Source organism: Amblyomma maculatum, chromosome 4 (genome assembly GCF_055883805.1).
Source record: "Amblyomma maculatum isolate TAMU_Amacu chromosome 4, ASM5588380v1, whole genome shotgun sequence".
Classification (NCBI taxonomy): Eukaryota; Metazoa; Arthropoda; class Arachnida; order Ixodida; family Ixodidae; genus Amblyomma; species Amblyomma maculatum.
Window position 1 is genome coordinate 37,567,840 of NC_139347.1, and position 12,853 is coordinate 37,580,692.

The window sequence follows — 12,853 nt, forward strand, 5'->3', positions numbered from 1 at the left end:
GTGAGTTTTCACTCACAGCGCGGATGCCGACAACACCACGCCATATTTTCTGGAGAGCGGAATTACATCAACACTATCGCGTTAAATATTTACCTCCGCCTTACTTGGCTTCGATGGTTGTTGCTTTTTTCCTTTGTATTTAAAGAGTCCCAGTTGGTTTCAATTATTCTTGAGACTCCCGCTAACGCATGGTTCATGCAATGTGACCATGCCACGCAAAAAAGAAAAAAAAAAAGAAAATCAACTGGACACCTAATTTGAAATCCTAAACGGTTAACGTTCGGCGAAGACACTTGGGACTGCTTATGCGTATGAATGTGAAAACTTTATAGTCAACTAAAATGTCCAGAACGGCCGTGGGGCATGGCAAGGACAGAGCCCTTAGCTCACCATTACGTGTAGGGCAACACGCGGCATACACATGGTGTGGGCGTGCCCCTCCAACCCTGCCCCCAACCTCAACCGCACCCGGCAGGACTGGGAGGTGACATACTCGCCCCGCTCCGACCTGACAGCCCGAAAGGCGACAGTCAAACGAGCAATGGCGTCAATGGAAGCTACTGGGGTCCCGTACTAACTCCACATAGTGTTTGTGAAGGTATGGTGAGGGAAAGGGCACTAAGCCTGACCTCAGAGTAACCTCCATGTAACTCCCTCTTTTCAGAGGCAACAAACATTTTTACCACCATCACAACCGCCGATGTACTGTTTTCGAGTTAGGTTTTTTTTATATGTATTTTAAGTTGTTTCTGCCGATACGATATTAAGCGCATGTTTCCAATGCTCAAGCAACATCTGGGAGCTGCATTCTCCGTAACCTCGGTTCGAAAGGATGTGTTTGGAGGCAATTTCATTGGTTCAAATCTCTGCAGCTTCCAACAAGTATATCACATGCATGCTGTGTCCAACACAAAAGCGCATGGAATCCCCCGAAACTCTGTAAGACAAACGGTTGGCTCAGAATTTCGCCACGAAAAGACGAGGAAACTAGCTTCATGGAGGTGTCCAGCGATGAAGACGAACGGCATGTCTGAAGTGGCTAGGGCTCAATGACGGATGCCTGCTATGCGCATCACACGGTGGCTCGATGACGTCATCTGTTTTTCTTGCCAATTTACTTGCTGTGCGACGGCTGATGAGGTATTTTTCTAGTCACCTTTCGGGCACGAACGCTGCCCGGTTTTCGCATAATGGGAGCATTAATGAATCACCTTAGACCGAAAGAAACATGGCAGCTTTTGGCGAAGAGCCCGGTTTCCTGATTCTTTACTTTGTTTAGATCAAACTTCAGCGTCCGGGACCTTTAAACTGCTATACACCCTCTTGCTCGAATGGGTTTCTAAGGCTTAGATGACTGAAGAAATTGGTGATTATAATTCCACGTGTGTGTAACGCTTCATTGTATCATTATCGAAAATTGATAACAATTATTTGGGCATTGTTTGCAATGACTTTTTTCTATTACTGCGCCACTCTATACGATCGGAAGCTGATGCAGAAACGTCAGAGCGGAGAAGTCATGTCACTCGCCCGCTCACTAGTGGCAATGAAAGATAGAAAAAATAAAATGATTGCATCGTGCGCTCCCGATTCAGTTTAGAGGTCGCTAACCTATGTTTAATTCTGGTACTCAGAACAGAAAACACTGGTAGGCTGGTGGATATAGACATTTTTAGGGTTGTACTAAATTTTCCATTTCTGTCATACGTACGGTTCCTTAGCATATGACCCACACACACACGCACGCACGCACACGCGCGCACACACGCACGCGCGCGCACACAAACACACACACGCACGCACGCACGCGCACACACACACACACACACACACACACACACACACACACACACACACACACACACGCACACACACACACACACACGCACACACACGCACACACACGCACACACACACACGCACGCACACACACACACGCACACACACGCACACACACGCACACGCGCACACACACACACGCACACACACACACACACACACACACACACACACACACACACACACACACACACACACACACACACACACACACACACACACACACACGCGCGCGCGCGCGCGCGCGCGCACGCACACTTCCTGATTCGTCAAGAGGGCACTGTGGTGATGCTGATCGAATGCATTCTCAAACTTGGTATTGGAAAAGCAAGAACATAAGAAAGTTCTCCTGAACTTTCGCGATGTCGCTTTATAGGCTTCAGCGCCGCGAAAGTTACAGATGGCACTATCGAATACAAATCACGATGCGAGCTTTTAATTCAGTTTGCAACAGCCCCACAGACGAATCATGGTTGGCCAACCGTCGCAACTGTCACGATTCCTCAGGACACCAGCTCCAGCGGATGGCGAACGTTTTCTTGCGAACAGCCTTCGTCTCCTCAGTTACTTTCACTTTTTTTATTTACTTCAATGCCACATTTTACCGAAGGCGTAATGTTTGAGTACAAAATCAAAATGTCAAAAATGTCAGCAAGAATGAATGAGAACATAGACATGCGGAATATACGTGTCATAAAGCGGAAATTGAGGGCAGGGTAAAACTAAAAGTCACGAAAAAAAATGACAGAGAGAGAACAGGTGATCAGGTATGTTTACTGTAAACATGTCGTGCTAATCTGGTAATCTGCGCTAACAAAAAGACGATTTAATGCAGTTCAAAAGTTGATAAAATGAAATAACATGGGATGCGAGAAAAACGACTTGGTCATCGTTGTAGCGTGCGCCAATGCCGCCACGATTGACGTCAGCTTTCTCCACAAAGTACCTTGCCTCGTCTTCATCCTCCCCCTCCGCAATTTTGGCGAGGAAAACTGGCTCCTCAGACGACAGAGTCTAATTTATTATTGAGCGTATGTCGATAATTACGTCTTTCGTACATCCGTCTAGCTGCCGATTTAAAGCGTATACAAATCGCGTTTTTTCAACTTTTTCTTCGCGGGGCCATTATTAACTTCCCAAGCACAGCAGACAGGCGAGAATAAATAATTGTTATGGTCGAAATACACTTCGATTATTATGCCAGCTTGTGGGTATGGCCGCTTGATCCCTGCCGTCTTGCTTTGAGGAAAACAATTTTAATAATGGGGTGCATTGCAGATATCGGCATGAGGTCGCGCCTCCACTCCCAAGGTCTCTCAGCCAGCGCCACGTGTGGACAGATTTCCTGACACCGTGGCAAGGCAATGGGTATCGAATGGTGAGCGGTGAGAAGAGATATTTTTCTCCTCTTTCTGCATGTCCTGGCCCAGAATGTGATCCTTGTTTGGCGCAAAATGTCTTGCAGATATCATAAAACGAAGGTCAGAAACTGGGTGGCCGGAAAAACGCAGTCACGGATACTACTATTCTACGGGTGAACTTGCATTTAAATATTACACCTACGCTGAAATGAGCGGCTTATCGTGAAGGTTTTGCAAGGCCTTGTGTTCATGCAAGTACTTGAAGCGTGGAATTAAGAAGTGCCATTTGGGACATTTTATCATTCGCTAAATCAATCTGCTAGCTTGATCATTCGCGGACAGAAAGTGCCAAAAAAGACACCTAACAGTGCTTTTTGTCTTGTTTTTGTTTTAACTTTGTGTGAAACTTTCAAAACGTCACAAGCAATTAGGCGCGGAAATACATTACGCTGAGCTGTCTGGCCCTCTGCCTGCGCGAAACGGGTTGCAACGGTGAAGTCGCCGGTCTCGAATAGCTGAAGGCGCTATCTTTGTCAAAATCGTTTTTGCCATTACGGGACTCATTGGGCTTGCTGCGTGCTTTCCAGGAGACAGTTTCCTTCAAAAAAAAAAAAATCGCAGGCGTTTTCGTTTGTTGTTCAGTGCTTCAAGGACTCTAAAATTCTTCGAGTGATCCACATATGCAATGTCGCACGCGAAGACATACCGCGTATATACCGCACGCCGACCAGGTACGACTATGAGGCAAGCACGAGTCTTTCGCAGAAAAAAAAAAAAAGCAAATATATTTCTAGTCGTTTTACTGTCTTTGTCGCACGTTTGAACATCGCCGAATGGTAGACGCCAGTTGCTACAGCTGGCACTCCGTTTAAAAATATGGAAATGCCAGCTGCGATATAATAGCGGAAACTGCACATGTGAAGAAGGCACTGACGGCTGAATATGCGTCCTCGGCGCATATAGGTCGTTTACTTTTGACCACTTTAGTAATATTTACAAAAAAGTTATTTGCAGAGGAATAGTTGTACCAGGTCTTGCTTTCGAGAACACGTTTTTGTGCTAGTATAAAGGCAGAAGTGCAGTCAAGGTTAGAAATGAATCAGAGATCTGGGGAAAGGTTAGCACTTGGCGCCAAAGGAAAAACTAAAAGACGAAGCTGTACAGGGAGACATGGGCTGGGTGTCTTTCGTAGCACGAGAAGCTGATAGAAACATATTGTACGAAGAACGCCTCAGGAATATGGACGGCAATAGATGGACAGCTAAATTATTTAAATACTTATATCGAAAGTACATTGACTCGAATTGGCGGGAAATGACCGTAAAACTAACTAGTAAGTATGTTATAGGAAGACAAGACGGAGAAGTAAAGAACAATATAAATGACAGGTAAATAACACAGATGTTCAAAACTGGAATAATTTAATGCAAAAGAGGCCGACCCTAGACTTAATAAAAAACTCAAGATACAGCGGCCTCCTCTTAGAAGCTAAATCAGGATGTATTAGGACGCGAAGGTACCGAAGAAAGTTTAATAAAAATGATAAAGCTTTTTCTATATGGGGTAGCTGCACAGAAACAGTTGAACAGCTTATAGTGGAGTGCGGCTGTATCCGTCCAGATGTCGACGCGGAAACAGTCACTCTAGCCAATTCTCTATGGTCTAGGGATAACAAATGAAACGTGAATTCATCTGCGGTTAGATTAGCAAGAAGCGATTGATAGACTGGCGGCGGAATAGCAGGCCGGGGACGCAAAGGGGCGCGCTTAATTTCCGTCCATCCATTCCGGTCTTTCACGCAGTTTCCTCTGTATAAAGTTCGAATGCGCTTGCCTGGCGCATTTGTTGAGGTCAAATTATTCTCTATTGAACTTCGTAAATTTATACATATGGCAGCATGTATTTTTAACAGCCACTAGCAAAAAATGGCTTAAAATGACACGATCGGCTTATCATCACTACCACCACAGGAAACAGCAGCAACTCAGCAAACATTGTTGCAGTCGGACTTACCCTGGGAACATCCGAAGTTTGTTTCCGGATACATATTGAGTGGTTCTGAAGGACTGAAAGTTACGCGTGCTGGTTCCCACTTGACCTCTTTACAGCAGCGCCCTAGTTCAGCTTTACTGGTGTTTTTGAGAGTCGCTGCGTTCTCTTGAGCCTTGAAGATTTATTCTTGCACAACAACGAAGTATCCTCCCTTTTCTGAGACAACCGGACGGGATTCCTGTGCTCAAACACGGTCACAGACCTGTTGCCTGTTGTGCAGATCACCCACGACATCGAAACACTGCCTCACACCTCCGGTCTGCCCTCTCCGGGAATATATACCTCCACTGAGCACATGTGGATGTGCATAGTCACTACTTGATTATAAATCATTTCGTCCGTCCCGTTATGCGCTGCTGTAACTGTGTCAGCCATCGCGTGTTGCTAATAACAATATACCAGCAAAATGACAGTTCAAGCAGCCGATATCAGCAAGTTCTATACGTACCGAGAGCAAAGGTTGTGACATCCATCACTCATTCCATCGCAGGAGTTGACTTCGCGCTCGGACACCACCGGTGCCGACACAGCACATGCGAGTCGACCGACGTCACCTCGGAGAGCTGCCATACCGCACCATCGCAAACTGCACTCGGCTCCTAGATCTCCCAGATAGCGCAGGCCCACGGAGCCCCAGCACAATCTGGCAGCCGATCTGTGGACTTGACTGTGGAGTGAATCCCCCGCCAAGAGCCAAAAGGCTCGTCTTTGGGAGACTTGAGAAAGGGGAGGCAGTAATCTGAGGGAAGAGTTTCAGACGCGAAGTGATGGGAAAGAGAAAGCCTATCGGCCCGTGAAGAGTTAAAAGGAAATGAACAGATGCAAGAGCGGGAGCCCCACATCCGCACATGCACTTGTGAGCGTGTGTGTTCGTATGTTCCGGCCGGAAAGCTGGCGAAATCGTAGTTGCACGGCTGTTGCTGGCTTTGCAGGTGGTCGTGATGTGGCCTAGTTTCCACGCCGATGATCATCGGCGAAAGTGGCAAGAGGCTGTGTGCGGAGCCTGTGCTAGTGCGCTGGAGGACCCGTGTGGCTGCCGCTGCGCGCGCCGCTGATCACTGCGGCCCATAGACGCGCGTAATCACATGCTGCCACACTCTTTCGGCTCACGCGCAGCTTGCATATCGCGCGTGATACCCTTAACGCAAGCGTATACCGAACGCAGCTGTACTACATTAGGGGAAGTGTGGTACTACAGGACTAGGACGTGCAAAGTAAACTAGAGATGATAGTCGGCGCTCGCTTTGCCAATGCACTTGTTCGATGCTAAACCGATCTTGAAAGATGAATGCTAAAGTGCGCACTTTGACTTCGCCTGCTGTGATAAGGAGTGCGCTAGAGAGAAAATGCGCCCCATTCCGGAGTGTTCCGAGCGCTGAGCTCCACCAAGAACTTGCTCGCTATAAACGCGGTACATGGTGTTCCGACATCTTAATGGGTCAGCGAAATTCTAGGTTTGCTTAACACCCGAAGGCAAGAAGATGGCAGCCAGCCAGGGAAAATCGCCAGCGTAGCATGAGTTGGTAAACATGTGAGCTTGTCAAGGCTCCGTTCATTAGGTAATGCGATGCAGGATGTGTCGGAGTGAGGTTGTTAGAGATACACACCGAAGAAAGAGCGGGCAAGGGGATGGTCGAAAAGGGGTGGGTATATCTGGTGAAAAAAAAAATCGCGACAAGCTGTCAGTGGAGGCAGCCTAGAAGGGAAAGTAGATGACACCTATGAAAAGCAGCAACTGTATAAGTGGAGTCAGGTATTGAAGAAATAACTGCCGTTTTCTAAATGCGATAATGACATTAAACATCATCATGATTGCTATAGTCACGCCACTTTCTCCATCATCGGCGCACCGCCACGCTCGAACTTGCTTTCGTAATAACATACTCTGCAAACAAAAAATGTTTGAAGCTCGCAGAGAGAGACGTACGAAGCCATGCAGAACGGTTACTGGCTATGCAGCTTTCGAAGTCAACAAAAAGTGTTTCCGTTATCGTCAACTGTGTGCTGGACGAAACCTGCGGCGTATGACGCTTCTTACGCTGTATTCTGTAAAAACGACCTTGGCAAACTGATGGGGACGCCCGACTACTGTGCCGGAGTTCCCGGGTTCGAACCCGACCGCGGCGGCTGCGTTTCGATGGAGGCGAAACGAAGTGGCGTCCGTGTGCTGTGCGATGTCAGCGCACGTTAAAGATCCCCAGGTGGTCGAAATTATTCCGTAGCCCTCCACTACGGCTCCTCTTCCTCTCTTTCCACTTTCATTCCCACCTTCCTCCCTTCCCTTACGGCGCGGTTCGGGTGTCCACAGAGCAAGTGTGACAGTTACTGCGCCTTTCCCTTCCTGTGAACCAATTTAACTTTAACTGATGGGTGCACGCGCCATAAGGATGGAGCTTGTGATAAAACGAGCACTCTGCACGTGCTCGCAACAGCCCCCCCCCCCCCCCCAAAAAAAAAAGCTCGCGCTTTTACGCGCTGGTCATGCATAGCCAGCCGTTGATGTCCTATTTCATTACATGAGGGGTATGACTGGCCTCATGCCAGCTGTCGCAGTCGCAAGGGTGGTGATACTGAGTAAAATCCGGTTACAGTGAGCGTCCGCGATCCACAACGTCGTCTCCCGTCGCTTGAGTTAACCTGGCTATAGTAATGACATGGCTACGAAACTATTCTGGAACATTCACTACAGCAGGCAGGCACGGCAGGCACGGCACGGCAGGGCAGAGCAGGGCAGGGCAGGGCAGGCAGGGCAGGCAGGGCAGGCAGGGCAGGCAGGGCAGGGTAGGCAGGGCAGGCAGGGCAGGCAGGCATTCGTGCAGGGCAGGCAGCTGCTGGCTGGCTAAGGAGATGCTTTCCAGCTCACATCTGGAATTTCAGACGGCTGCGGTAGAATGGGTGAAACAGGCAGACGTCCCTAAATAGGTCTAGGGACCCACAATTTCTAGCTTAACCCTAAAGTGCAATTCATTAATCAATTGCACGTTTCTGCCCTATACGTGAGTGTGTTTGGACATAGCTACAGTGCTATATTTTCTCTTGGATGCTGGCAAATTGCTCTTTGTGATCTGAAATTAGCTGCCAAATGCCTCTCCACCTCATCCTTATTAGATCTAGCTGTGGGGCTTCCACTCCGCCGAAAAGCAGTTGTCTGTGACTACGTAAATCCCTTTTCTATTGAAAGTCGTGGCACCGCCGTGCCGCGATTGCGGCGCTGAGGTGGGAACAGTTCAACTTCATTGACCACTCGAGAACGCTACGCTATCACTGCAACTTATTTCTTTAATGGAGGAGGAATGCAGCTAAAATTATCGGATGTATAACTGCAACCTATTACCCTTCGTGTTTAAATGCCGTTCTCTTGCATTATGCATTGCATGCCACCCTCCTCATCAATTTCCATCCGCGTTTCGGATCCAGTGGACCTAAAGACACCTATATTGCACTGCCCTCTTGAACTTTTGTTTATTGGACAGAAATTTAAGCGTCTATTCTTTTTGAGCCAAATAAGAAGCTTGCTGTTTAAAGGGGACGATTCCACAACCGTTTTGTTGCAAAGGCCGTAGAAAATTCTTACCAAGAATTTATCGATCGGGGCATGCGTTCATACTAATGGTCCGATGCTGGAAGCCATGGTCAGTGAATGCGATAGTGACGTCATGTTGGAAAAAAAATCTTGTACCGAAAAGTAATATAAATATCTCCCGCCGGACACAAATAAGCATTTTAGCATAGAGCATCGGTCACTTACGTGCGATCATTTCAAGGCGGTTTAAGCATTGGGACGTGAACGTCGTCGGAGAAACTTTTATTGCACCGCGGCTAACGCTTCGTGCGAAAATTCAAAAGAAGGCACTAGATCCGCGATGCGAAATGGGCTTCGGCTTTTACTCAGGGGTGCTCTAGAGGAAGCGCGAAATGCAATGAAACATTACAAGAACTCGTAAAGAAAAAAAAAAGAGCAGGGCTCAGCGTGCACATAAATAAATCAGTGATATTGTCCCGAGATGCGGTCACATGGGATACTATACATCGGTACTAGCAGCGTTTCGCCGCAATAGGGCAGTGTAGATTGTATTATGGGGATTTTAATTGCTCAATTCGAATGTAAATCGTCGTTTTTGGGATACTGCAGGGCTCAATCTTTCCTGCAAGAGACAAGTTGCTTTCATTTCCACCGTAATTTTATGGCATATCTGGTCAGTGTTCTGTCCCTTTAAGCGGGCTACCGCTCAGCTTCCCATGCAGTCACCGATCGTTGCCTGAAGCCTGAACTTGAAACTCTAGTCTGAATCGATCTCGACTTTTGCTTGCAGTTATTTCATTCACATGGTAAATCGGAGTGATTAACGCAGTAGCGTCAAGGCTCACGTTCGCCGAAAACTTTGTATCCGTAGGAACGAAATTTCCCGGGCAGCAACTTTTCAGGCGCTGTCGAAGGAAGCGGATGAAAAAGAAGAAATAGAGGGGGCCTGCGCGGCTCTGTACTACTACACCCCCATCACGCAATATTACCGTACACAAAGAATAAGACTACCAGTACCTCACCCAACACTCACCAAGGCCGAAGCTGTGCATGGCATCAGCTACAAACTCATACATAACCTAACTTATACCGCGAACGCTTGTTCTTCCCCACCCGCTACCCACAGTAATGCCCCAGTTGCCACAATAGAAAGCTGGACTATATCATTCATTATGGGCCTGTACATCACCAGGCGGCAACCATTCACCTATAAATATCCCAACTACGTCCTCCTGGGAGCAAGTCTTGGTCAGCACCGAGCCAACCAATCAGCGCTGACTGATTGAGCAGGTCGAGAAAATAGCGGTGGCGAACAGGATATTGGATTGAGCACACCTTTATCTTTTCTTGTGCCCGGCTGCTCTAGTGGGCTTACAGGATAGCGGCAGTATATGGGGCCCTGGACAGAGGGCTTCAAAAAGGACAAAAAGGGACAAACGTGATAAAAGCTTCTTCTTCTCAAGGCACAACCACATGACTGCGCGGATAATTCAAACACACCAACGCAATAAGGTACAGCAGTGATGACATCACTACATATACTGTCTTGCTCAATATGAGCTACAACGCACAAGATGCGGATAGAAGCTCAGTTCTTGGCACACAATGACCGTAACGTTGCTGAGAACTTATTCATTCAGTTGAAGAAACGGAGAACAGAGTTCATTTATTATTTTGACAAGTTGCGCGCTCTCTCTAAACGCTCACTGATTTATTATTACGCGGATGCCACAATTGGTCTACTCGGGATGCAAGGGCAACGGTATACGTGCATCCTTCCTTATTGGTTTATAATACAGGGTGAAGAAATAAAATCAAGCGCCCTGAAAACAAAAATTGCTGAGTCGCGACTCGAACCGCTGTTCGCTGGGGCGGGAGCCACGTAGGCTAGCCCTCGGCAATTGAGGAACTTTTTTTGTTGCACTCATGAAATATACAATATTTACGCAAGAAACTTCAGCCGTATTCGACTGAGGTAACAGGAAATTTTCTTTCAATGACTTTAATAATTCAATGTGCGGGCGCCATCAGGTGCTGGATCCACAAATTTGATAACTTCAAAATACCTTACAATGGCTTCGGCCACTGAGGACTTTATTTTAGGCGTAGTAATATAGCCAGAATAGGTAATCTGAAACGTACCATCACTTGAAATCACCGGGCTGCACAGTACAAGTCCGCCATACCTGCGGATTTCTCTGCCATCACGAAATATTATTGAATGGCGCAAAACAGGCAACAAACGGAAGAGATGTCATGGTTAAAAAAAATTCAGCGCAACAATGGAGGCAAGAGAGAAGAAAGAAGATGGGACCAGCGTTAGTCCCATCTTCTTTCTTCTCTCTTGTCTTTGTTGTTGCGCTGTTTTTTGTTTAATTATGTATCCACTCACTCAAATCGCCATTTTACTGGAGATGACATGAAACTGAACATGAAAACTGTGAGAGCTGTGCACTTGAATCGATATATGGAAGTCAATCAGCTTGATTATACCGGTGCATTTACTCCCAGCACCGAGCGCATGTACTGCTCTAGCAACACCGGCTTTTGATGATTGTGGTTTTCAGCATGCTGGTTGATTGTGCAATTATTCCACAGATTGGATATTCGCATCAGCATGAACAGGTACCAAGAAGGCACAACATGGTTTCCCTAACAGGCTAAAGTCTTATTCTCTGTGGTGGCATTTTAATGTTTTCGTTAAGGGTTCGTTGCAACATGTCCGAGAAGAATATATAGCAAAACACAGAATAAAACAATTAATGATTAACGGTCTCTGGCGTAATATGCAGCTGTCAATGACACAAGCGTCTCCTTAGCGTGAAGTCGTGCCTTCACGGTCAGCATTGATGCGGGCAATTTAAAAACGGGCGTTTTCGCAGCGCATGAATGCACATTCACTTAACACTGTTTAAAATTCCTTAAAGGTTTAAGCTTCAGTTTAAAACATCGGTTAACGATCGAGCTTCGGCTTAAGAACAATAATTAAGATGGACTTTAGCGACTAAAATAGTGAAAGGCGAAAGCCTGAGGAGTCTCATCTTGTCTAGCGTTCCTGCCATTGCAATCCCACACTTGAACGCGCGCCAAGGAACGCCACGCGACAGGAGCGATAGCGTACCATTCAAACGCACACTTGTCGGAGAAAGTGTGACAGATACTGCACCTTTCCTCCAGAAGTCTCATCTTGTCTAGCGTTCCTGTCATCTGCAATCCCACATCTTGAACGCGCGCCAAGCAACGCCACGCGACAGCCGCCGCAAAAGTGGGACACACTTTGCCCACGACAGTATGAGTCATTAAAGGCTCTCGCCTTAAAAGCAATAGAGCCTTTAACACCATCTGATCATTCCACGAATTTCATTCCTAATAGCACTCAGCTCTTCGTTAGCATACTGTCTTACTGCAAAGCATACACTAGGTGCCCCTTTTATACTAATTGCGCTCAATCTGTAATGCAGCAGCTAAGTACGATCGCAGGTTTCCTGTGGGCGCCGCATGCTGGTTATAAAGGTTGTGCGCCATCTGCACTGGCTGTCTTTCCCGGCTCGCATCTCACTTTATGGGAGCATCTTACAGAATCGCCTATGCAAACCCGAAGTGGTTCATTGTTACCGATATCTTGTTCATGATATTGTCACGTAGTGGTGACAAGGCTGTTGACACCAAAAGAAGACACACGCTTGATGGTACTGAAATTAACTCTTTATTAGGCTGACTTGCGTCCGCAAAAGAACTAAGCAACTCGGCGGCGGCGATAGCAACAAACGTGCTCGTCGATCGTCGAACAAAGAATGCCCGTCACACTCGTCAACGCTCAATTTAAAGGCTGCTCAGAACAATCTAAATGACGTCGCAAACTGCTACTAGTGCACCCTGGAACATTGTGGAAACATACGCAAGTGATCGGAATCTTCGAGACAGATCTCGGCGCATCTTTCGCGACAAAGAAAATGATAACGCGTCGTATCGTGACAACGAGCATGAACAAACACGGGATACAGAATTGGTACGCGTGCCGGAATCGCAGTGATAAGGCCGCATGCCGGTGGCTGCTAAAAAAACAACAAATACAGTT

The 12,853-nt window shown here is 47.1% G+C and overlaps 1 protein-coding gene across 1 annotated transcript in view; it reads right to left on the reverse strand.

The window, feature by feature from the left end:
• v (Tryptophan 2,3-dioxygenase vermilion) overlaps positions 1 to 6,015 on the reverse strand; it is a 62,432-nt gene extending 56,417 nt beyond the window's left edge. The window contains 1 exon segment of the mRNA XM_084601117.1: positions 5,701 to 6,015. Within this exon segment, the coding sequence (XP_084457243.1) occupies positions 5,701 to 5,721 (21 nt within the window). The 5' untranslated portion in view covers positions 5,722 to 6,015.
• Positions 6,016 to 12,853: the final 6,838 nt, after the last annotated feature.